The sequence below is a fragment of the Pinus tabuliformis genome, chromosome 5_2 (assembly GCF_031772625.1).
Source record: "Pinus tabuliformis cultivar Carrire ecotype Pingquan chromosome 5_2, CPIR1, whole genome shotgun sequence".
Taxonomy (NCBI): domain Eukaryota; kingdom Viridiplantae; phylum Streptophyta; class Pinopsida; order Pinales; family Pinaceae; genus Pinus; species Pinus tabuliformis.
In genome coordinates this window covers 129,124,029-129,151,000 of record NC_142306.1, presented here as the reverse complement: position 1 = coordinate 129,151,000, position 26,972 = coordinate 129,124,029, and the positions used below count along the sequence as shown (strand labels likewise).

The window sequence follows — 26,972 nt, the reverse complement described above, 5'->3', positions numbered from 1 at the left end:
GTCCAAGGTTAAGAAACAAAGACTAAAACAAGAAAATGAAAGTTTTGATAAGGAACTAAAGGAGAATCTATCAGAAAAAGAAAAAGAAAATTTGTGCCTAAAAACCCTTAATAAAAAATTATTAGAGCAAATAAAAAATTTAAAAGATAAAGAGAAAGATACTAAGGACAAAGTCAACGATTCAGAAAATGGCGAACTTTCACGTCTAAGGAATCATAACCAAGCCTTACTTACGCAAATAAAGAAGCTTAAAAGTGACAAGAAATCACTAAATGACAAGTTAGAACAACTTCAAGAAGTAGTATCGAAGTCTCCAGTCGTTTCAGTCCAAGTTGAAGATAAAGAAACAAATACCGATCCAGTCAAAATCGTAACTCAAGTAGAGGATAAACCTACTGAAGTGAAGACACATGAAAAAGTTGTAGTTCAAACGATGGACATAACAAATGATGATTCAATAGCCAACTCGACAACAACAATGCCAGAAGAACTATTTATCGACATTTGAATCACAAGAGAAGAATTTCCAATCAATCTACGTACCAGTATCACTCAGAACATAAACGACAAATTTATGTTCCCAAGAATATTGAAGTTTGCAGAATCCAGTCCTATGATAACTATTCATCACAAATTTCCAGAGATTAGAAGATTCCACAGAAGATTAATCTAGGATGGTCTGATTCGTTCTCAATACGATAATTTTTTCTATCACTTAGAGCAACGTATGATCTTGTATCAACGAAGATGAAAGTTCAGAGACGAGAAGATATTCTCAGTAAGCTTTGAGGACAAAGCTTCTTGAAGAGAGAGGCAATGTTATGAATATAATTCATATAAAATAATAAATATAAATATAAATATAATAATAATAATTAATAATTAATTAACTAATGGTTAGTTAGTTAGTAATGAAGAGACATTTCTTACAAACATGACCATTCATGAAAAGGCACCTGCCTAGGGTATATAAGCAAGCCCTCATTCTCATTTGTAATCATCTCATATCTCATCAATTTTTATATAATATTTAATATACAATTACTATCCTATTATGGATGTTTACATCTTCCAAGTCTTTTGAAGATTACTCCGCTGCGTATACGAACCTTGTTCGTTACACTCACAATTAGTTCAGCCTTCTGACGTTAGCACTTGCTCCACGAGGGCTTATTGTAGGCGTAGTCGTCCATGAGTGATGAGACTCAAGATTGTTATGAGACAATCATTTATAATTTATGACACTCATGTATTTGAATTTTGAACTTGCTGACATTTTTGATTTTAATTATGGAATCATTATTCCTTTTCTTATTCAATATCTAAATGTTTTGCTTACGAAAGTCAAATATGCTATGTTGTGCTTTTATAGATATGAGATGATGTTACGAATTATTGCATATATTGTGGTTTTTATAGCTTATAAGGATTAGAATTGTCATTAGTTTCTTTTTTGTGCTTAAAATTTACCATATGTTAAGTTTTTTTTGTATTTTGTTGAGTCTTATATGAGTGTTATTCGAGTCGTTCCCAAGTCTTATACGAGTCAACAAGTCAATAGCCAGGCGTGTCTTATACGAGTACAAGTCGTGCAACATTGATTTTTACTTTGGTGGCATAGAGGCATGGTGTAGCACAATGGTTTATATGGGATCTTGGTATCAATGTGCAGATGCCACTGTTGTGGACAGTTATAGATTGCTTGAGGGCAAGCAATCTTGGTGCGGGAGAACTTGTAATGTCCCCATTTTCAGTTTTTTCTATAGTACAACCAAGATGGATTTCTAGGGTATGTGATGGCCAAACCATAGGAGCAGGATTACATCATCGGAGGTCCTGGAGGGGTTTTTTCATTATGGGATTTGACGACATTCGCATGACGTATTCTATCATCTGTTGAACTTGCTTTTGATTCTGTTGCATTCTTATAATTCCTGTAAAACAAGGTTATTATTGAGCCTAACTTAATTAATTATGCTTAAGGTGGCATTCCTGGAGGAATATTTGAAGGAACAACTTAGCGTAATAGCTCGTTGGAACCAGAATGAGACCTATAGGATGGGATTATGAGAAGTGACTTCCAACAGCTAGAGAAGGTATGGTGGGTGATTTACCATTTTCTTGAATTAAAAGTGACTTTAATTAGTCAGTTAATTAAATAAAAGAAGGGGAAAGATATTAATTGAAGGTGAAAGGCCAAAAGTGACTTAGTAAAATAAAATAAAACTAAAAGTCACTTAGATGAAGTCAAGGGGGAGCTTCTAGAATAATATTAAAATAATCAAAATAAAATACTTCTAGAAGATTAGAGATCTATCTATCAAGCCTTTAAAAGGAGGAGGATGAGATCATTTGGGACATCTTGGTTTGGTTGTTCATTTATTGTAGTGAGGTTTGGAGAACAGAGTTTCTAGCTTTAGCAAGCCCCAGGACAAAAACCCTTGGGTTTCCATTGAGTGTGTTGGACGAAACCTCAACACTCCATGGGGAGACTTCATCGAAAAGTCTCACAGAGCTTCAATGTTATCAGCAGATTGGAATGGGGACCACACGGATCTCCAATTTGGAAATCATTTTTAGTTGTAGTTTTGGAGGCCAGGTTTAGTAATGCGGTATATATTTTTGGAGGCCGCATTTGTTATGTCTCAACTATTTTCCAATTTGTATTGGCATGTAAAACCTTATTCCAGTTAATATAATAAAGCTGAGTTTATTTCCATTCCTCGTGTTATTGAGTTGCAACATTTTCATTTGTTTTTGGGTTTATTGATTTATTTGTGGCAACAATTATCGTGTTTAATTTTGCAAATTTGTATGGTGCTCTAGATGGAATTCGTGAAATAATTTGGCCAATGTAAAATCCCAGGTAATTTTGCCGAAAATAGAAAAAGGGATATTTACACATAGGCCCTCTTGACCCTCCAAATTTCTGAGGCCTACTTGGCCTTCACCTCCAACCAATGATTTTTTTCCAACGACCTTCCATAGGCCCTCTCAGCCCTCAAGAGGTTTGAGGCCTTTTCGGCCTTCTCCTCCACAAGAAACTCTCTTTCCAACCACCTTCTGCAAGCCCTATTGGCCCTTCAGGGGTCCAAGGTCTAGTCATCCTTCTCCTCCACAAGACGCTCTCTTGTCGACCACAAGAAGAAATCACTCACCCTTTTATTTATAATTTCCAAAGGGTGCAATACCATGGTTTATCATAATACCATGGGTCATCAGAATACCATGGCTGTACGGGTGCAAAGACCCATAGCTTAGCCTACTTGCCCTACACATGAAAATTCTTTTGTTGCTACCTAAATCAACAACACAAAGCGAGAAACTAAGTGCCAAATTTCTAGCTAAGAGAGAATATAAGATAAGATGCATGTAGAATAAAGATGCTAGGGTTTGATAATCCTAGTGTTAAACAAAAGAGAGGATGTCAAGGCTCGATGGAGTTTCCTACCAAAGGTGAGATGGTTGAGATGTGGGTTTGTCATTAGAGTCATCAAGGATAATGAGAGGGTCGATGCATTGGCAAATGATATCCTTTGAAGAGTGACTTGCTCAAGCAATGTGCTAATTGGTGTAGCACAATGTAATCTTTTATAGATATTTTGGGCTGCATTGTGTATCAAAAATTGAGAATGATAACAAATTAATTTGGCAATTAAATTGGGCCTAGTATTGAAAACATTATATTTAATGGAAGAATCAACTAGGGAAACCAAGAAAGCTAACCTACAATGAGAACCAATGTTCCATTAGGTTTCTTTGATGTCGAGATACAAGAGAAGATAAATGCATCTAGGGGATATGTGGAAGCACCGATCAATTCTAGGGAACGAGGATTTTGGTGTCCTCGACATAGAGATACCACCAGAAATATGAAAAAATGAAAATTAAAATATATGAAAATTGAAACAAAAACCATTTAAATAAAATACATAACAATGCATCAATAACACACATCATCGCTATATTATAAATGATACATGTAATGATGTAACATAGCATGACCATAATGATTCACAAATAATCTGTTACCACCATATTTCTCATTATATTTAGAAGATTCAGAAGTTATATATCTAACTCTTAAGATAATTGATCTAGAAATAGGGTACATGATAAATAAGTACAAAGGAGTAAGTTCCGCACAAAGGAGTCGGTACTAACCATGGGAATGTTGCTATCTGATTCAAAATCATTTCATTCTCAAAATTCCTCATTGACTCACCAACCGACCTGAGTTGTGCCTCATCGGGGCCCTCATCCTAGTCTACCTATGCATTAGGTATACATTCATTTTATTATTTACTTTGTGTTTTTTGTCATTTCTTCCTCAAAACAATGGAGATTGGTGAAAAGGGAGCCTAGAAGTGTTTCATATTTTGAGGAGACATTCCATATTGCCTTCTTTTGCATCCCGGCCAGAAAGGGATGTAGGAAAACATCCCTCTTGGATTACCCACATCTTGAGAGTGTGGGGAGTGTGCCACTTATGCTTGGGAAACTGTCTCTAAGTAACACCAATGACGACAACATAGGCATGGTCCCAATCAGTAATGTCCAATCCCAACAACAGTCTTCTACAGTTATCAAAACTATAAATGGCACTCCAACAGTACCACCTCAATAGTCCACGAGTGAAAATTATGACAAAAGTTCATGTTGATATGTCCCTTTTTTTTGGAAAGGTGGACCCAAAATTGCAGGAAGTGATATGAATTATGAAATGAAAGGACAAATTTGCTTCTTCTTTTGGGAAGCTCCGAGCCCTTTATAAGAATTAAAGCATGCATGCAGCATATCATACTGAGTTCTGACCCATCTTTCTAGGCTTATGTGGCAGACGACATTGAGCTGCACCTGTGTCAGTAATACAATACCTTTTTTCAATCTTAAAAACAAGCCACCAACCAATGGAAGTTTGATTTGCAATTTTCTCACTTGTAATTTTCCCACCATTTGTCATGCTTTTGAAACCAGATTGATGCACATAATTATTTTTATAATAATGTGGACATTTTTCTGGAAGTATCTTCATCTTTAGTTGGTAATTTAGGCCTTTGGTAGCAAGGTATTTATGGTTCATTGATGCATTTGTTAAAGTTAGATATGTTAATAATAGCTATCTGGTTTTCCCACCTTTAGGCTTGCAATTTTGGTAGCTTGTGTGGATTGGTAATATGCTATAATGTTTGTGTCTCTTACACCCTTCTACTTGCTTGCAGGATTGGCAAACTTGTTCGTGCGACTATTGATCGACTTCTCGATGTAGCATGTCCATCTTGTCCTTCACGCTGGCTGCAAATATGTCGCAATGTGGTACATTCATATGCTTTGAAAGCTGATATAAGGAAAACACAGGCCTCTAAATTTTTTCAAAATTAGTATTTCATTTTATTTTGTAAAAATCCTTTGTTTATTTGAGATAGGAATAGAGGCAATCCACAACAGACCTAAAATGATCTATGGAACCATATACAGTACTACTAGTGTATCAGTTAAGTTTTCTGAAAGTAAGTCAAGTTGCAGATTAAATGATTACACAAGCTAAAAAAACAAAGTATATAATCCACACAGCATAAAATGCAAAGTGTCAACTCTCGAGTCAAAATATAATAATGTATATCATGAGTCATCTAAAAGTCATCAAGTAATCAGTCACTGAGATCCTCTTCCCATTTTAATTTTTGTTTCCGCTAATTGTATTAAGAAATAAGTCATGCATTTATTCAGTAGATTGTAATCTGCTTGGGTAATAAGGTGTCAGGTGGTAGGTCCAATGAAAATTAATAGTGAGTATCACAGTAGATGTGAAAATTAATGCTTGGTGACTCCAAGCTGCTTATTTTCTGAGAAAACAGTAGATCTCGAATTACTAACCTAGCCTTGGCATCTATTATTCAAAAACTCTTGGAGGTAAAATCCACTTCTGATACATAACCTTTCCCCACATTTACAGGGAGTTCACCACTAAAGAAGATTCCCTTTCAAAACGTGCTCTCATTGCAGGAAGGATCTTTGTTGTCACAAGATTTCATAAGTACTTTGTTCCTGTCTGAAAAATGGGTTCTTTTTTGAGGCATTGGTTTTGTTTTTTTTGGACAGATTGTTGCTATTTGATCTTCATGACCTCCTCTTTGTTGTTTCTTCTGGAAGCATTCAACAACTGTAACAATGTTTTTGATGGTGTGGGGTTCTTTCTACGGAAGACTGTTGTATGCCTGTCCTTTTGGTACTTTTGTAATCTTTTGAAGAGAGTCTGGATCAGTGTTGCAGGAATCGCCCCCCCCCCGCCGGATCCAAACCCAGAATCGCGGATCGGAGCGAAGCGTCCCGGAATCCACACTGGAAGCGCGATTCCGTTTTTGAGGTGGCGCGATTCCGGGTTAAAAAAACGATTCCTGCCATTTGAGGTTGCGGCCCCCCGGAATCGCGCAACCTGGACGCAACCTGGACGCAACCTGCACGCAACCTGCACGCAACCTGGACGCAACCTGGACGCAACCTGGACGCAACCCACCAATATGACATCATTCTCATATAGGATTCCTAATACCATATAACTTGAGCATTGTAGCCTGAATATACGGTCTTACTGCTCTGAATACAATGTCAACTCAATGAATATACATTGAAAAAGGGCGGATTGCGTGGCGCAACCGGAAGCGCAGTCATCTACTGAACTGATGGATGCACTTCTATATATTCATATACTGCTGTAATTAGAACATAGCAATACCATACTCAAGCTATTTGAGCAGTGATATCCATACATAATGCTAAGTGCATATAAGAATGAAGAAGTCTCTGCTTATAGGTTTATACCCATCATTGCCAATATTGGGAAGCCATACCAATATTGATCTATATGAGAAACGATAACATATATATGACTGAAGCAAGTGACATGTCCATATTGAATTGATGTCATGAACAAATGTCATAATGCAAAGAATCATACTGAAGCATATGCCAATGATCATATGACACTATTGGTAAATCATACCAGGAGCAAGAGCATAGCCATATAACGAACGTCCAATTATTCCAGAGGTGCAGTATCAAATTATCAATACACTGTGAGAGTAGATCTGAGAGACTTCCTTGTAAAGTCTGCAATTCTTGCTAATGTAGTTTGTTGCCCTTACCTTGCTTCAAATCACTGTGATCTTATGTCCAACTATGCTTCCACCTATGCTGATCTACTAGGTATTCAATGTACTGCTGGTGGGGCTTAAGCCTTAAGGTTCCTCCTCAAGCCTCCTACAATTCACGGTTTTGCTACAGCAAGGTCTAGGTCTTCATATACGCGGGTTAATACTTTTTATAGTTTTATGTTTTATAATATGCTTAAAAATTTGATGTATGTTTGTAATAGCTAGAATATAGATGATTGTTGTACATACTATTAACTACAATGGAATCATGGATGCCATATCTATCTTGATTTATGCAAAAATATGCATGTTTTCATGTCTTCTACAATTAATTTGGTATTTGGGATGTTTGTTTTGAGTATAAATGCAAAAAAATATATAAAAATATATATATATAGCAGACGCTTCCGCGGACGCTTCGCTCCCTAGATTTTTGGAAAATGACGCTTCCGCGCTCCGCGCTTCCGCTTCGCGCTTCCGCTTCGCTCCCGCTTCGTGCAACATTGGTCTGGATCACTGAAAGCCTAGAGGCTTAGCCAATGTATACTTTGCTTTCTAACTAGAAATATGAAGTATAAAGATTTGGTTTTCCTTGGAAAACGAAAACATATATTAACCTCAAAACTAACAGATTACAGATGTGACTGCTATGCTCGCAAGAAGTATGACAAACAATACAATGCAATAACTCGAAAATGCATGGATGGAAGCTTCAATTTACAGTTTTTTCACTTTGCGGCCTCTTTACCCGCGGCCTGGGAAGGGAGGCAGACTTTTTGGGTCGATTCTCGATTAAATCGGGAGTATAAGGAAAAAATCGTGATTTTTTCCTTTGTGAAAAAATCGCCAAAAAGTCGGGGGATTAAATCGTTTAGTTCAAAAAATCGCGTTTTTAGGATTAAATCGGGATTTTTTGCAGACTTTTTCCACACTGACGAATCCCGAATCCCCATGTCAGGGGACTTAGGGTGAAACTGAAAACCAAGTTAGCAACCTTAAGGATTAGTTGGTGAGGGGGGTTGTAATATTCGTAATGGAAATATTAAGTGATAAGTGTAGTGAAATCATAAACATGCAATAAAAATTGTACACGCATGTAGAAATACCCGATTACACCAGAAATAACACCCAAAATGCTAAGCCTTTTTATTATATTGACTAGAGGGAGTAGGAATAGAAGAACCTGGGCTTGCTACAACAAGCATGGCAAGATCTCAGGTGAATATGATGGTACCCAAATGCTGGAAATGGCTCTACTACCAAATCTGCATCTACCAGAATATTGTTGCTGCCGCTAGAAAGGAATTGCTGATTTAGCCCTTCAATTTGCTCCAAAAATTCTAAGAAATTAGCCACAGGCACTACTCCACCAGCTCAACCAACCCAACAATATCTTCCGAACCCAAGTGGTGGAAATGATCCTAGAATAAACTGTGCCCTCGTCCAACAATTTCTGCAGTTGACTGCTGAATGCAACTAGGAATTTTGCCCTCAGGAGTGCTTAGAAAATTCTGTTAAATTAATCTTGGCCTCTCCTCAACAAACTAAAAAAAACCTAGAAAGGGTTGGCCCCAGTCCCAATCTTTGAGATTACCCCGAATTATATCGTACTCCTCCTCCACCTGGGTAATTCGTACAACCTAGAAATGCTGCTGCCCATGCCCTCCAAAATGCTAAGAAACCACCCCAACAAAACTAAGCCCCAAACTCCTAGCCAGGTTTCCTCAGTGAACAACCTCTACAAATGATTATGCATGTTGTAAAATGTAACTAGGTTCGGTCTTCATAATGACATGTAATTGTGACTCTTGTAAATGATGTAATAAAGGAAATAAAAGTATTTTTGTATGCCTTGCTTCATGGGTTTCATGAGCAAGAGATTTTATTTGTAAGTGGTTCCCATTGAGAGCTTTAGGTTTTATCATTCAGTCAAAGAGTCAATGTCATGTATAAAGAGCTGTTCTTGAGCATGAGTTGATGTATATGAGTCTATGAATATGTTTAGATAGCCCTCCAAAGAAAAGCTCAAACCTCTTGATGTTTGCCTACAGTATGGAGAAAATAAACTTATGTCGGCTCACTTAAAATGTCACACCTATTCAAATGTTAAGGTAGGCTTAGTATATGGTCAAACTATGATATATACCCAACTAGGCTCTTCACATTAAGACACAAAAATCAGATCTGTCTCTGACATTTTCGCATAACAATTAAAGTGAGAAGTTCAGTAATTTCGGATGGGTAACATAGTTCAGGAACTCGGATCCTTTTGTAGTTTCGAAGGGCAGTCACAGTAAAAGGATTTCGGATGTCACAGTGAAGTATTTCAGAGGTCTATCCACTGTACAAAATTCGGATAAGGAAAAGACAACAAGGAGATCTAGTAACAATACCTCACAGATCTCTGTGATATTCGGATGGGTAGCAACAAAGACATGTTCTGATATACATCTCTGAAATTTCGGTGGATAAGAGACAGTAAGGATTCAGATTAGTTATATTCTCGGTGAAGGACAAGAATACAGTTCTGTGGAAGGAAATTCGGATCCCTCTACTATTTGGGTAGCAGCGAAGAAGATGAGATAAAATTCATAGTGCACCACAGTAGATCACAGCGAGAAAGAAGATCTTGAAGACCATGATGAAAAGATCTTGATGTGAAGATGCAAAGAAGGTCAAAGCGAAGGAAGAATCACAAAGAAGGAAAGATAGTCAAGAGAAACAGTGTCTTGGTATTGGAGTGGCTAATAGGTCAAGGGTCTTGGTCTTGGTATTTGTCAACTTTAATCTCTATAAGAAGAATTTGTGCGGGTTTTCCTCTCAAAGAGTGAGAGGTTTTGGCCCTAGCTCATAGCCTATGTGATGTGTCTCTTGTGTATTAATGTTCATGCATTGGTTACTGTTTGATGAAGAAGAACACTAATAATCCAACGTAAAGAAGATCCTAATCTAAAGATGTAAAAAGAATTCACAGGCAGTCACTAATGGAAGAGAAATCAACTAACATTAATGCCTTAGATTTCTCAACATGGTATCAAAGCTAAGGTGCTGAAGTCAAAGGAAGTGCATCTAATCAAAGAGACACTCAAGGATCAAGTTTCAAGGAAGGCATCAAAGCTAATTGAAGGATCAAATCCTAGATCGAAGAAGCAGTCTACAACAACAAGAGCTTTTGTTTCTATAGTTATCATCAAAAGGCCACAAAGACCCTCATCAAGTTATCTACAAGGCAAGATAGCTCGAAGGACTTTCAAGATAAAGATCACGTCCTCTTGGAAAAAGTCGAAATCCTAGAAGCATTTCTGATCTACACTACAAGAGAAGTCGAAGTATATTGAAGGAGAGAAGGCATTGTCACCATTTTCAAAGTTATAAAGCAAGCAAGGATCCTCTCCTTGCCCTAGAAGAAGTTCATCCAAAGAAGCAACAAATCTTCCTCATCAAAAGGAGCAACCTTTTTCTATTGAAGAAAGGCTTTTTCATTTGGAAGAAGATCATCCAAGAGGGAGCTCTAATACATCTTCTTCAACCATCATCAAGGTGATCAAGTAGAAGAGTTCATCTTCACTTGTCAAGTAAGTATCTTTCATTCTTTAATCAATTTGGTAAAATGACTTCGTGTTTGCAAGGAGATCTATAAATTGGATGGGTCATCGAAATTCCTTGCATGAAGAAGGAGGATAGACATAGTCCTCTAAGTAGTTGAAGTCATTAAACATATCAAAAGGTCTCCTTTGAATTCATGGAAAGGGATACTTATGAAAGATCCCCTCATATAGCAATATTGGAGACATCAAAAGGATGCATATGATAAACTCATTCTCTGAAGGTATGATAAATAAGGTAACATGAATTAGATCTGATCTACAGAAAAGTAAAGATATCAAAGGATGAAGGATATCTTCATAAGATCTCATCTACAAGATCTAGGAAAAGAAGATAATCATCATTGATCTATAATGCAAAGACTATGAACATTACAGGAAAGATTGTCCTTAGCTTAAGAAGGACAATAACAAGTAGGATAGAGAAGAAGTCCATATCACCGAAGAAGTGGAGGAAGCTGAGAGAAGGAAGTCTAAGAAAAAGAAGCATTAGAAGCAAGGAACATGAAAGACCACTGGAACAAAATCTATGGTAGTCAACCTTGAAGGATATAGCTCTTGGTGACCTCATTGGAAGATCAAAGGAAGAAGTCATCTAGGACAAGTCTCATCATACATCAGTTTAAAAGGGAAACATATGCTGAATAAGGATATGCGAGATGGAATTCTCATTGGAGGATTCACTGATCGAGAAAGGAAGCAAGTGTTTCATCAGGAACTCCAACTTGTGGAGTTCATGGGATGATGGTATGATGACATGAGAGATGAAGCAGATCAAGGGGTTGAAGATCTTTTCAATCAAGGAAGCTGCTGAAAGAAGCCTAGATGACCTAAAGGTAAAATGAGGTATGTATGCTTGTATTTAATATTATAAAGTCATGTCGTATGGTTGCAGGTAACAAGGATCACTACTTCTATTTTAGGAAGCATGATCAAAGGGAAAGAATCTCCTCCTATGAAAGAATGTCGGAAGGCATGAGTTACACTAGATGAAATCAACATAATATGTTCTCATATGAAGTATGAGGTGGTTGATTACAGTTGAGGAACTCTGATTGGAAGACCCTGGGAATGAAGTGTGTGAAAATGTAGGAAGAGATTGTGATAATATGCAATGAAAGTAGAAGGCATTCAACATCCGAAGTCCAAGAAGATTTGACTAGAAGATCTCTCGGAAGGTGAAATTGGAAAAAGATAGAGACTCTTGACATTGAACATCTGTGGGAGATGTGTCAATCTGCATGCAGGACGCTGATAGTTACAAGAAGATGTCATGGTGAAAGATCATCACAAAGGTAAATATGATTTGATGTGTTTAGTGATTATTTTTGAACTAACATCTGGTTGGGTCTATGTAGGACTGTTAAAGGGAAGATCTGTGAATGACTTCCAAGAAGACTATATAGAAGGATGTAATGTCCTTCCGAGAGATATGGCATGAAAGCAGAATGACATGAAGCAAATCCAGATGGAAAATTTGATGGATCACTTTCTGATGAGTTAGGGACATGACTAACTCATGTACAAAAGTGATGGATGATCTATGCCTTATATATAGAGGTTCCCAAAAGTTGAACACTGCTTAAAAGAAATTCATGACATCGAAGAAAGGAGCTCTTCATGCAACTAAGTGTTGTAGAGCTGCTATAGATCCCTGGTTAAGAGGGAGCCTGAGAAGAAGTTTCTTACTTGGAAGAAACTCGGAAATTTCTAAGCTAAAAGCTTAGGTACATTCCTATGTGATAGGAATGAGTACATTAAAGGAATAAAAATCTCTTTGTACAAGGAGTGATAAACATGTTGTTTTGTGCTTCATTAGAGAAGACAGAATGGAGGATTGTGTAATCATTTGGCATCCGATGCTTTGGTAGGATGAGATAGTGAATCCCATAGAGTAGTCGTGGGGTGCCGATATTCTTTTGGGGACTGGGGAGTCCAAGAAAAGAATAGTCCTCATGGAGCATATCCTGAGAGAACCCGGGTGGGGTATGTTCTGAGAGAGACCATGATGAGGATGTCTATAAATCATTGGTCTTGCCAACATTTTTCTCTGATCTTATGGAGAGATAGAGTTGTTAGTCAAGGCCTTGCTATATAAATCCTGGTTGGTATGATGATATACAAATGAGTTACAAATCCGAATTCTTCTTATGAGAGATTCTTCAGATTGAGAGTGACCAAGTACCATTATGAATACCTCCCTAGTTAAGAGGGAGTGATGTAAAATGTAACTAGGTTTGGTCTTCATAATGACATGTAATTGTGACTCTTGTAAGTGATGTAATAAAGGAAATAAAATTATTTTTGTATACCTTGCTTCATGGGTTTCACGAGCAAGAGATTTTATTTGTTAGTGGCTCCCATTGAGAGCTTTAAGTTTTATCATTTAGTCAAAGAGTCAATCTCATGTATAAAGAGCTCTTCTTGAGCATGAGTCGATGTATATGAGTCTTTGAATATGTCTAGATAGCCCTCCAAAGACAAGCACAAACCTCTTGATGTCGGCCTACAATATGGAGAAAATAAACTTATGTCGACTCACCTAAAATGTCACACCTATTCGGATGTTAAGGTTGGCTTAATATGTGAAAATTTCTAATCTGAAATTCTACTGCAACAACTGATTTATTTCACCTACTTATTCTTCACAATAAATTATTTACGAAATCCCTTCAGCAAATATTAAAATAAATTCTACTGCATTTATCACATAATTACACAGAGAAAATACATACACAAGAACCAATCACATCAACACATGTTTTTGGACAATTTGTTGAAATTTCTAAGCCTGACACATCTGAAATTTCTACTGCATTATCTGGTTTATTATTTCCTACTTGTTCTTTCCATTAACAAGTTATTTATAAATATAAATACCGAAATAAACACAAATGCAACGTTAACACATATACAGATCATCCACTGAAATAACTGAGACAATCACACAAGGGACACCGTTATTTTTGGACAATCTTCCTTGGAGAAACCCAATGCAGGAAAAACGGTGCAACAGATATGAGGGTTTTATTATTATGTAGTTTCTGAATACAACTAGGGTGCCAGAAATGGTTCACCCTTCAGAGATTTCCTTGGTAGAAGTACCTCTCCTTGGAGACAGATATTCTGGCTGATCAGCAACTGGATGATTGATCCCATAGCAACTTCATCAGTTCCTTAGCTGGACGACGAAAGCTGCTCCAAGCTTCTCTTTGGAACCGTGTCACCCTCCAGGGACTGCGTTATCCTCTACGATTCTACGTCTGCCTCTTAGCGCCTAGTCTGCCCCACGCAAATTCCTCAGTGCTGCCTCTTCAGCCCAACGTTAGCTCTGCTAGCCTCTGCTGCCTCTACGTCAGCATCTTCGCTCTCTACGTCAGCGTCTTTGCCGTCTGCGTCTTCTGCGTTGGCATCCTTATCCTCCGTGTCAACCTTCCTAGGCTTTGCGCTGTCTCTCCGACACTTTCTATGCCTCTCTGATATGTATACTCGGCCTTATGCCGAACTGCCCCTCGTTGCAACAGATCTCTAGTTTGATTTCTCAGCAAACCCTGCCCCAAAAAATCGAATTCGTTGATCAACTTGGTGTATCTCCAACTGACCCTCAAGCCTCCTCTTATACTTTTCCTGTTGATGATTCAACAGTGGAGATTAAGTCCCTAATCAACGGCTAAGATTAGATTTAGCTTGATCCTTGTCATTTAGAACTTTCTCACCTATTTTATATTAATACACATTAATATTTTAATTTTCCTAAGTTTAGACTTAGGAACCCCATTAAAAATAATATTTATTTTAATATCTCTTCATTCGGGTGGAATTTCCCCAAACGATTTCTGGGTCTTGGAGATCTCATGTGCCTTAGTCTCTCCACCAATTTTCATGGCTAGAGCACATCCGATGCTACAAAAAATCAACACAATTGTCTCTGGAAAAACCGAATGCGGGAAAGCTGATGCAATAGATGAGGGTTTTATTAATCTTCAACAAAAATCGCTTTTACAAGGAATGATTTTACAGAGAAACTGAAAGAAAACACCTGAGACTTTCCCTTGGAAACTTTTTGACACTTTAGAGACCCTTCTCCCACTTCTGCGTCACCTCTGCGTCACTCTGCATGGCTCAACGTGGCTCTGAGTGGCTTTGCGTCAGCCTGCGTGGGGGCTACGTCTCTCCTTCCAACTGCATCTCCCTCTGCACTATCTCTCAATGTCCCTATCACCTCCTCCTCAGTCACTGAGTGTTGCTGATGCCCTCCTCATACTCCGCCTTGCAACTCTCCCTCTGAAATTGATCTCCTTCTCTTGATAATCGATTTTCCTTGAGATACTGAGTATTTGCCGGTGTGTCTCCAAATGGTCCTCAAGTCTTCTCATATAGTTTTCCTGTTGATGAATCGACGATTGAGATGAAGTCTCTAATCAACGACTAAGATTAAAACAGACTTGATCCTCGTCTCTTAGAAGCTTCTCACGCTTATCTTTATTAATACCCATTAATATTTTTATATTCCTAATTTTAGACTTAGGAACCCATTAAAAATATTAATTATATTTAATAACTCCTCATACTGTTTCAAAACGATTCTGGGTCTTGGAGATCTCATGTGCTTTAGCCTCTCCTCCAAATTTCAAGGTTAGAGCACATCCGATGCTACCCAAAATCAACACTCCCTATTAGCGAGGAATGTGCTCTAACAATGCTTCACCATAGAAGCATCACACTGATCCTCCATATTGGTCCTCTGTGTTGATGCTTGGCTTGCTGCCCCACATCGACTGCACTGTTGCTTCCTGTATTGCTACTCATGACACTGCCACTGCTACATTTGTAATGCAGCTCCCTCTCTCTGCATCATGCTGCCCATAACACTGCGACTGCTAATTGCTGCACTGCAACTCCCGACACTTATCCATTTCTGCTACTAAAATGGATTCTTCACCATTCCCATCTTCTCCCTGAAATAAACAAACTTTGTTCTTCCTAGAGCCTTGGTGAGGACGTCTGCCACCTTCTCTCCTATAGGAGTGTACTTCAACTGTACTGCCCCTCGTTGGACACAGTCTTTGACAAAGCGACACCTGATATCAATGTGCTTCGACTGATCATGAAATACTAAATTCTCAGAGAGCTTGATGCAACTTTTATTATCACACAAAATCCTGGTCGTTTCCATCCTTCTCTTGAATAGATTCACAAGCAATTTCCTAAGCCATATGGCTTCACACGAAGCTGTACTAGCTGCCATATATTTTGCTTCAGCTGAGCTTAGAGCCACAGATTTCTGTTTCCTACTACACCAGGAGGTCATTTCTGATCCAATGTTGAAACAATACTCACTTGTACTTTTCCGATCTACTGAACTTCCAGCCCAATCTGCATCAGTGAACCCACTCAGCCTCATGTCATTGCCTTGGGTGTACAATAGTCAATGCTCGATTGTTCCTTTTATATACATGAGAACATGTTTGGTTGCTGCCCAGTGTGCCCTCTTGGGTTCCACCATGAATTCACTGAGTGTGTTGACAGCGTAGAAAATGTTTGGCCTGGTATTGACGAGATACATCAGGGACCCTATAAGCTGCCTGTACAAGGTGGGATCAATGTCTTTATCTTTTGATGCATCAATCTTCTTCTAGTTGGTGATCATTGGAGTAGCCATAGGTCTACAGTCCTGCATCTTGAATCTCTTCAAGATCTCTGTGGCATATCTCCCTTGTCCAAGGAAGATCTCACTCTTCTGTTGCCAAACTTCCAACTCCAGGAAATAATGCATCTATCCCAAATCCTTCATGTCAAATTTTGTGGCTAGGTTCTTCTTGTAGTCTTTGATGAGCCTGGATGATCCTGTCAGGAAAATATCATCCACATATAACACTAAGATTAGAGGCTCATTCTCTATGACAAGGTAGTAGAGATTAGGGTCTGCACCACTCTTGATGAACCCCATCCTCTGCAAGTAGCCATCAATTCGACTGTACCATTTTCTAGGTGCCTATTTAAGCCCATATAAGGCTTTTTTTAATCTAGATACATGAGATTTCTTCTCATGTGTCTCAAAACCTTCTTCCTGTTCAATGTATACTTCCTCTTCTATTACCTCATTCAAGAATGTCGCCTTGACATCCATCTAGGGAATCTCCCACCCCATTTGTGTTGCAAGAGACATCACAGTTCTAATAGAAGTATACCTGGCTACTGGGATGAAGGTTTCTTTGTAGTCTATCCCTTCCTTCTGTGCATACCCCTTAGCCACAAACCTGGCTTTGTATTTCTCCACACTGTTGTCTACAGCATATTTGACTTTGTATATCCATCTCGAACCTACCACTGTGTTGATTTGGGGTAGCATCGGATGTACGCTAGCCATGAAAATTGGTGGAGAGGCTAAAGCACATGAGATCTCCAATATGCAAAAATGGTTTGGGCAGATTTAAACAATTTGGGAGATATTTAAATAATTAATATTTTTAATGGAGTCCCTAAGTCTAAACATAGGGATAAAATATTAATGTGAATTAATATAAAATTGTGTTAGAATGGTCCAAAAGACATGGATCAAACCAGAATTAATCTTAGCCATTGATTAGGGACTTAATCTCGGCCGTTGAATTATCAACGAGAAAAGTATAAAAGGAGGCTTGAGGGTCACTTGGAAAATACACCGAGTTGATCAAGATTTCGATTTTATGGGGCAAGTTTTGCTGAGGAAGTCGAAAGAGTGATCAGAGTTGCAGCTGAGGGGCAATGAATACAGAAGCAAAGAGGCAAAGAGGGTACCGGGAGAATCAGCGCAAAAGTCGGGATAGAGGAACGCAGAGCCAGCTAGAGGCCACACAGAGCCAGCTAGGGCCCACGCAGGGGCAGCCAGGAGTTGCGCAGTGCCTCAGAGAGCTAGCATGGGTGACACAAAGGCTCTAGAGGTTGACGCAGTGCCTCCAGAGGTTGACGTAGGGGTTATTGGGCTGATGCTGGGCCAGGAAGGGCTGACGTAGTCCTTAGAGGCTGGCGATGGGGTTTTAGTGGCGCAGATTGGAGCTGGGAGCTGTCGGAGTGTTTATCCAGGGTTTCAGCCGAAATATCTGCTTCCGAGTAGAGAGGTACTACTGCTGAGATTATTCTCTGTTGGGTGAGCCGGTTTTGACACCCAGATTGTATTAAGAAATTGCATAATAATAAAACCCTCTGATAGCTGCACCAATTTTCCCACATTGCATTTTTCTGGGGACATTGGTCCAAAAACAACGGTGTCACTTGTGTGCTTGTTTTGTTTCCTTCATTTGATGATCTGTAATGTGTTAAGCATGTAATTGTATTTATTTTCAATATTTACATGGTAAATAACTTGTTAATTAATCAGAACAAGTAGGTAGAAATAAATCAGAAAAGTACATGAAGGGTTTCTAACAGTTAGACTTAGAAATTCCAACATGGTATCAGAGTGTGGTTGCAGATCACAAGAGAACTGAGGACATCCGCTGAGTAGAGCAGCAACAACAGAAAACGGATGTCTCGAGTGATAGAAGTTGTTCCTAGTAGAGAAACAACAAGGAAGGGGTGATGCAGTGCCTGCATCATCAAGTTTGAGTCGGGAAGAGGATCAGTGCAGTGGGCAGAGGGGAGTAGACTCGACGTACGCAATGCCTGGTCATCTTTCTCAATCAGGAAGGATTGACGCCCGTGGCCAGGAGGTGCGAATTTTGCTGGTGCCGGGATTGCGCAAAGCCTAGAAGCTCTAACCTTGAGTTTGTTGGGGCTTAGGAGGCTGTGGGTAAGTTGTAGAGTGAAGTTGGTGGGGTACTTAACAGGGCAAGAACAAGGAGGAGGGAGTTGCTACCGAGGATTTCCAGCAAAGAAATCCAAATCAGTGGTGCAGCTGCACTAGGGATTGGAGTGGGGGCATCTCGACATTGGCAAAGGGATTTCCTGGAGGGAAATCGAGGCTTAGAGGGAGTCGCACTGAGAACTTCCAGAAGGGAAGTAGAGGAGCAACGAGATGGTAGTGAACGGGGTAAGAGACCAGGACAGATTGGACGGAGCCTCAAACTTCGTAGTTTGGAAGGCCAGAATCTTATCTGTTCTAGACAAGATCCGTCTCAAGCAATTTGCCTTGAGGACAATAGCAGTCCCAGTTGACCCGGATGATAACGATAAGTACGAGGATGCAATGGTGAGGGCCAAGAGCATCATCCTTGATGGGGTCAAGGACCATGTAGTACCACACAGTGCCGAGAAGAATACGGCAAATGAGATGTGGGAGGCCCTAAAGAAGTTGTATCAGCATATTTCCGTGCAGAGGAAGATGCTACTAGAAAATTAGCTGCGGTGATACCAGATGCAGAAGGGAGAACAGATCAACCCCTTCCTCGGTCAATTGAAGGAGATCCAGGATCAACTGAGTTCCATAGGAGCCATGTCGGGTCAAGAATTGATGGTGAGAACAACCCTGAATGCATTCTCAAAAGACTGGGAGGTGTTTGTCCAGAGCATACTAGGGAGGGCGACCTTTCTAGATTGGGAGGAAATGTGGGCGGCTCTTCGCCAAGAAGAGATTAGAAGGCTAAGCAAGGCGGGAAGCAGCGGCAAAGGGATCAGAATCAAGAAGGAGGAAGAGGAGGATGCTGCCCTAGCATCTTGAGGGGAAGCAGGGGAAACGTAAGAAGAAGGACCTCTCCAAGCTCAAAGACTTCAACTGTGGGGAACTGGGTCACTATGCAAGCTAGTGTTCGAGGAAGAAGAGCAAAGGAGAGGCTTCCGAGACCAAGGTTGTGCCAGCAAGGGCGGAGAAGGAATTGGAGATAGATAATGACTATGCCATTAGTGCTCACATGCCACTTGAGCGGAAGTGGGGAGACATCGAGTTGTAGTAAGATGGATTACAGGGGATGAGGGGCAGGATCCTTGAGGTACCTAGCCTCTTGGATTATACCTTGCTACGAGAGCCCCAAAGAGTAGCAGTACTGGCGGATGTTAGTAGAGATCAGTGTGGAAAAAGTAGGGAAGAAATCGGGATTAAATCCCCAAAATGCGATTTTTTTGGCTGGATGATTAAATCGGCTGATTTTTTTCCAATTTGTTCCCAGTTGAAAAAGTCAGGATTAAATCGGAAAAGTCGGGATTAAATCGGGACTTTTTCCAAAAAATTGTGAATGAGGTAGTTTCTTTAATGATTTTTTTTTTTGAAAAAATTGGGATTTTATTGAAAAAGTCGGGATTTTTTAAAAAATGAATATTTTTGTATTTTTTTAATTTTGCCGACTTTTTCAAAAAACTCCCAACTTTAACGACTTTTTCAACTTCTGGACCCTTGCCGATTTAATCCTGACTTCGACTTTTTCCACATTGGTAGAGACCGATGCAGATGGAGCGACAGAGGGAGCTACAGTGCAGGATTCCCAGGACAGCGCGAGGCTAGCAGGCTGCAAAAGTGCGAGAGGCACAAGAGTGTTGCAACGGTGGAAGATGGCACAGAGAGGTGTGCAACGGTGCGAGATGCATGGAGTTGTTGCAATAGCGCAGAGGTCAGAGAAGGAGCACTTGTCGGTGACAGAGGGAGTTTTAACATCGAGGGTGTATCTAGCTTGACAGAGATGTCAGAGTTGGGAGATCACTTACTTCTTAGTAACTGAGTTGCAATGCAGTAGTTAGCAGTGGCAGTGCTATGGGCAGCACGATGCAACATGATGAGAGGGGCTGCCGTACGGATGCAGCAGTGGCAGTGGCAGGGCCATGGATAGCAGTACATGATGCAGCAGTGCAAAAGATGTTGGGCAGCAGGCCTAGCATCAGCATAGAGACTGATGTCAGAAGATCGAGGTGATGCTCATTGAGGAGTAATACTAGAGCACAATCCTTACTAAGAGGGAGTGTTGATTTGGGGTAGCATCATATGTGCTCTAGCCATGAAAATTGGTGGAGAGGCTAAAGCACATGAGATCTCCAATGCCCAAAAATGGTTTGGGTAGATTTTAAATAGTTTGGAAGATATTGAAATAATTAGTATTTTTAATGGAGTCCCTAAGTCTAAACTTAGGGAAAATAAAATATTAATGTGAATTAATATAAAACTGTGTTAGAATGGTCCAAAAGTCATGGATCAAGCTAGAATTAATCTTAGCCGTTGATTAGGGACTTAGTCTTGGGCATTGAATTGTCAACGAGAAAAGTATAAGAGGCTTGAGGGTCACTTGGAGAATACACCGAGTTGATCAAGATTTCAATTTTCTAGGGCAGGGTTTGCTGAGGAAGTCAAAAGAGTGAATAGAGTTGTAGCTAAGGGGCAGTGAATACAAAAGCAGAGAGGGTACCAGAAGAATCAGCGCAGAAGCCGGGAGAGAGGGATGCAAAGCAAGCTAGAGGCCACACAGAGCCATCTAGAGCCAACGCAGAGGCAACCAGGAGCTACGCAGTGCTTCAGAGAGCCAGCGTGGGTGACGTAGAGGCTCTAGAGGTTGACGCAGTTCCTCCAGAGGTTGATGCAGGGGTTATTGGGTTGACACTGGGCCAGGAAGCGCTAACACAGTCCCTAGAGGCTGACTCTAGGGTTTTCGTGGGGCAGATTGGAGCTGGGAGCTCGTCAGAGTGTTTATCTGGGGTTTCAGCTGGAATATTTGCTTTTGAGTAGAGAGGTATTACTACCGAGATTATTCTCTATTGGGTGAGCTGGTTCTGACACCTAGATTGTATTAAAAAACTACATAATAGTAAAACCCTCTGATAGCTGCACCGGTTTTCTCACATTGGGTTTTTCCGGGGACATTGGTCCAAAAACAACGGTGTCACTTGTGTGCTTGTTTTGTTTCCTTTAGTTGATGATTTGTAATGTGTTGAGCATGTATTTGTATTTATTTTCAGGATTTACATGGTAAATAACTCGTTATATAATCAGAACAAGTAGGCAGAAATAAATCAGAAAAGTACATGACACAGTGACCTGTCCTGAGGCCTAGGTAGCACTTCCACAACATCATGGACCATTATAGAATTGTATTCCTCCACCATAGCATCTACCCATACTTGATGCTGAACGACCTCCTAAAAACTAGAAGGTCCCCAACCTGAGCTAATAGGGCCTGGTACCTGTCTGGCTATCTTCGCTCCCTTTTATCATTCCTGGGTGCACCAGTAAAGTCCTCTGCATCCCGTAGAATCTGTCGGAGTTCCCGACTCGTTCTTCCACTAGTAGTGGGTACATCCTGTTAGCGCTTGGAATTCACCTAGGCTGAGATAGACAAACTCTCAAGGCTACATCAAACCATTTCACCTCGTAGCTAGCCCTACGAGGTATGAGAAGGCTCTCTCGGGTCAGATTTGATAGATCTTATAATATAATAAGCTGACCAATTAGGATCAAAGATATTAGGCTAGTAAATTGATAAGGAAGGTTGATTTAAAGTTTTTGGGTTTTTTGGTGACAATTGGAGGGAGTGCAATTCAGGGTGCGGGGATTGAGCTCAGTTTTTGCAGGTGGGTCTTTGGGGCAAGGTAGGAGTCTATGCTGATGCCTTTAGCTGAAAGAGATGATCAGGGAAGAAAGAAGAGAGGCTAAAGAGGGCAAACAATGAATTTGAATCCTCTCTAGACAGTGGAAAACATAAATTTTAAACAAAATTGAAAGCTGAGCATGGCATGCATGAATTCAAACTTTATCACTTCTTTTGTTTAAATAGCAGCAAGAGATTAAGAAATGGAACACATAAACACACTTACAATAACAGTAGGAGACACACCATCAACATAATAATCCACAAGAATCCACAATGAAGTCTACAAAACCCTGGCCTTCCTTTTCCTCAAATTGCAGAAAATACAAGTCAAAAATACAATAGCCCTTCTCCCTCTAGAGTCCAACCATCAAAATGAGAAAGAGAAGGCATAATATAGAAGGTCAAACCTCTTTCCCCACCTCTAGGGGTCGAGCTCAGCTTCCTAGGAGCTGTTGCAACTAATTCTAAATCAGTCACTAGATAATAGGCCAGCTCAACAACTTACCTCTAAAACTTAGGAAGCTTATCTATGCATTAAATATTCACTATTTACATCAAAGAAGCTTCTAGAAGTGGTAAAGAAGAGTAAAAGTATCTAATGCCATGAAATTTACACAATAATCCATCATTTACATGCCCAAATAGTCAACCAAAGTGAAAATAGTGCTTTTCTGGCCGAACTAGTCAAAAACTGGCAAATCTGGAAGTTCTGGTCGCGCCCCTGGAAGTTCTGGTCGCGCCCCTTTGCAGCTACTTTTGAGTGGGTTCCACTGATCCAAATCAGGTGCAAGATGGCTCATTGGAAAGCTTGGCCTGTCTACTTTCCATCCCAAGTGGAATTTCTGAATTTGGTGTAGATTTGACCCCTCAAAAACCATTTCTCCCAAGGTCACTTTCTGCAACTCAAAAAGTGGGCAGAAAGTCAATTTTTAGGTGTATTTTGAGCTTTTGGAGGCTCAAAACTCAAAATTAAGCTGCCCCCAAGTACTGGTAATTTTTCTTTTTGCATGCCCTTTCCAAAAATGCCAAGTTTGCAAAATTCCGAGCAGCCCTTCAAAATGGTCTCACCCGGAGTGAGACCAAACCGTGGGCAAAACCTGTAATTTTACCAAAAATTTGCAAAATGCTCCAAAATTCTCAAAATTTTCAGATTTTGATGCTAGATCAAGGCTGATCAGTACCATGATGAGTGAGGGATGCCTGAGCCAAGATGCGGAGTGGATTTGTCCTTTTCTTCTTCTTCCGGGCCTCTGACAGCTTTCTTTGGAGAATTTTCATTTTCGCCTTGCAAACATGTAATCTTGCCCAGTAGCGTGTCTTCATGTTCCGGAGCAGCTTGTTGTCACGGTTTGCCTTGTCTAACAGTCCCTCCAAGCGCCAATTTGCTCGGATGAGCAATAACTCTCTATCCATGGGTAGTGGGTCCCCAGGCCTCCTGCGGTTGATGACTCGGTCAAATCGAATCCTCCATAACTCATCCAACTCCTTCTCGGTCTCCAGCTGTTTGGTCCGCTGCTCTAAATAAGTGATAGTCCACTGAGCCATCTCAAACTTCCGCTGCAACACAAGGTTCTCTTCCTTGAGCTCATAGAAATCTGAAGAGGAAGGAGAATGAGCATCACGACCAGTGAAATCATCATGTGCCTCGCCAACTGCCTCATCCTCAACCATGGGCTGCTTGCCCTCTCGTACTGCCTGTGCCGATGAAGAAAGCGAGGCCCCTTCCACCTGGTGTGGAGATAACACTCGCTGCTCTGATGATGAAGACAAGACCCCTTCCAGTGGCTGTAGAGAAAGTACTCGTCGGGCTGCTGCAAATAAGGTCCTGTGACCTCTCTGATATGTGACCCGAGGAGAAGAAGCCATGTGTCTCGGGATGCTGGTCTCGGGCTGATGTGATGGCCCTCCCTCCTCATGAACTGCCTCAGGCCCTGAATGTGGCTGTGTGAAAACATCTCGGGAGATGAAATCCGCCCAAGGGATGCCCTGCTGGCTCAGCTGATGGGAAACTACTAGTTGAATAAGACCATGATGGCATAGGCTCCGGAGCTGCTGTACTGGAGTCTGTCTCCGAAAGGTAGTGGCTATCCTCTGAATGTCATGAAATAAGTATGCCGAGATGTTCATCATCCTCACTCTGGTGAAGTGCATCATCATGCGGATATGACAAGAAAATACTCGTGAGAATCTCCCCTCGCATGTGAAGTAGTGCATAATGAGTCTCATGGTGTCTATATACTCTGCTCGGAGGAACTTGATAGGAAAGTTCCTTGTCAAGTGATGCACATAGGCAGGCCTAACATATGGCTCATAGTATACCAGGTCCACCCACTTGCGCTTTGGCCATACCTCACCCACATTGGGTATCCCGGTAGCATCTGTGATAGCCTCTGGAGAAAACACAAAATTCACCCCTGCAAGGGTGACCTGCCTGTCATGGAGATGGAGGACAAACAACCCGGCCAAGTCTCTGTGATGCTAGATGTGTGACAGCCTCTCACAAAACTGAAAACAAGCCATATGCTGAAAGCAAGATACTGCCAATGGGCAAGCCTGCAACTCTGTCAGTGATGTAGGCTCTTCCCTCTTGTGGTGACCAACCTTGCCTCCCCTACGAGGCCTCTGCTGTATCTCAATCTCAGTAGATGATGATCGGTCATCACCTTGCTCATTAGTCGCCAGCATGTTTCAGTTGGCTTTTAGTTTGTTTGAGTTCAGTTTCAGTGTGAAAATAAGTCTTCAGCTGTGTTGATTTGTTGATGATGACTCCATTGCCCAATGGTGGAGGCACGGTCTGCTCTCCCAAAGTTCTGCGGTTCTTGGCACCTCCAGGAAGCTGCAGCTGCCATCCCAAATGGAGCCGATGTTAGACTCCGTCTCTTGTCAGAGATTGATTCTTCTTCAAAATGGGGTTTTGAAGAAGAAATCATTAATGTGTTGTTTAAATTTGTGTAATTTATCTCCAGCTTTTCAAAAGACAGCAGCAAACTTCAAAACTCCTATCCCTGCACAAGCACAATTCAAAGCATCATCAGCACAAGAGGCAAAAAGTTGTTTGTTGGACGATGGGATCTCTTTGGTTCATCATGCTTTCAACAGAGGCATCATGTGTTTTGACACTGCAGATATGTATGGGCCTTTCACAAATGAAATCCAAGTTAGCAAAAAGGTTTGCCCCGTGAGAAAGCTCAGCAGTCAACTTGTTCATCTTGCCTGTACACAGCAATACATTTTCCACTTAATCAAATGATCTCCTGGACCGCACTCAATAACAATAGCTCACTAAACGTACATGAAGGGGGATGCCTTGGTGCAGTGAGGAGGCTGGACCATTGCCACCAGAATGTTCAAAAGCATATATGGTCATCCCGCAGACAGAAAGTACCAAGATTGTGTAAACTGCATGCAAACATAAATGTTTCCAAGACTAGCATTTCTGACAATTACAGTCAAGGAGTCTTCAGAGAAAAAGATGACAAGATTCCATTTTGGAGGAAAGAGTTTCCTACAAGTCGAGCCACTTCAAATGTCAGAGTTAATGCTAGACAGGATTTTGATATTATGCATATTGTACATGTTACAGCTGAACTGGCTCCCATAGCAAAGGTCGGTGGGTTAGGTGATGTTGTTACTGGTCTTGCAAGAGCTTGTCTAAATAGAGGACATAGAGTGGAAATAATGCTTCTTTTCTATGAATGCATTCAGAAGAATCAGATAAATGATATGACTCTTTCAGACACATACTCATCATATTATAATGGAGATTGGGTATCTACTCGTGCATACCGTGGTCATGTTACTGGAATACCAGTGATACTTATTGAACCAGACAACCACTTTTTCAAGGGACACTGTGTCTACGGGGGTTCATATAATGAGCTAGAAGCTTATTTGTTTTTCAGCCGTGCCTGTCTTGAATTGATGCAAGTGACTGCCACCCAGCCTGACATCATTCACGTTCAGGTATTGTGTACAGTAACGCAATCACTACAGTTTCACCAACATATGTTCAGGAAACACTTTGCTCGGGTCGGTTGTCCAATACATTACTGCAATATCGTGAAAAATATGTTGGCATTCTAAATGGAATTGACACTGTAATATGGGACCCAGCTACTGATGTCTTTTTGCCAGTTCATTTCCAAGCACATGAGATTGAAGGGAAGAGGATTTGCAAGCAATATGTTCAAAGGGGACTTGGTTTAGATTCAAATCTTATGACAATGAGAAAAAATTGTACAAATAAGGGAAACGATTCACCATTGGTTGTATGCATTACTAGACTTGTTGCACAAAAGGGCCTTCATCTTATTCGTTATGCGATAAAACGTGTTGCAGAATTGGGTGAAAATTCATTTTGTTTGGGATCATGCATTTTACAATGAGTTGAAGATAGATCCGTCAGTGTAAAATTTTATTGACAGATCCACCTCTCAAATCCTTCAAAGAACCGTGAAAAAATGATTGAGACTATGTTTGAGAAGTACAACTTTGCGAGTGTCTTTATCCAAATTCAAGTTGTTCTGACATTGTATGCCCAAGGGCTATTGACTGGTCTTGTTGTAGACTCTGGAGATGGTGTGACCCATGTGGTGCCTGTCGTTGATGGCTATTCCTTTCCACATCTCACAAAACGTATGAATATAGCTGGACGTCACATTACCTCTTATCTTTTGATCTTCTTCTTCGCCGTGGGTATGCATTAAATAGAACTGCAGATTTTGAGA

At 40.4% G+C, this 26,972-nt stretch overlaps 2 protein-coding genes across 2 annotated transcripts in view; both read left to right on the top strand.

Annotated features, from left to right (window-relative positions):
- SWEETIE (HEAT repeat-containing protein) overlaps nucleotides 1–26,972 on the top strand; it is a 541,573-nt gene that overhangs the window by 333,691 nt on the left and 180,910 nt on the right. Inside the window, exon 31 of the mRNA XM_089436034.1 lies at nucleotides 5,223–5,316. Coding sequence (XP_089292160.1) covers nucleotides 5,223–5,316 — 94 coding nt within the window. The remainder of the gene's footprint in view (nucleotides 1–5,222; nucleotides 5,317–26,972) is intronic.
- Nucleotides 5,456–26,951, top strand: LOC149157845 (uncharacterized). Its single transcript, XM_089437586.1, has 4 exons — nucleotides 5,456–5,510; nucleotides 25,212–25,288; nucleotides 25,408–26,208; nucleotides 26,670–26,951. Exons 1-4 carry the CDS (start codon nucleotides 5,456–5,458, stop codon nucleotides 26,949–26,951), a joined length of 1,215 nt encoding a protein of 404 aa, XP_089293712.1.

Coding starts and splice junctions, on each gene's coding strand:
- LOC149157845 (XM_089437586.1), top strand. CDS start 5,456: ATGATCTATGGAACCATATACAGTACTACTAGTGTATCAGTTAAGTTT. Junction 5,511..25,211: donor ATCAGTTAAGTTTTCTGAAA/GTAAGTCAAGTT, acceptor ATTTATCTCCAG/CTTTTCAAAAGACAGCAGCA. Junction 25,289..25,407: donor AAGCATCATCAGCACAAGAG/GCAAAAAGTTGT, acceptor AATCCAAGTTAG/CAAAAAGGTTTGCCCCGTGA.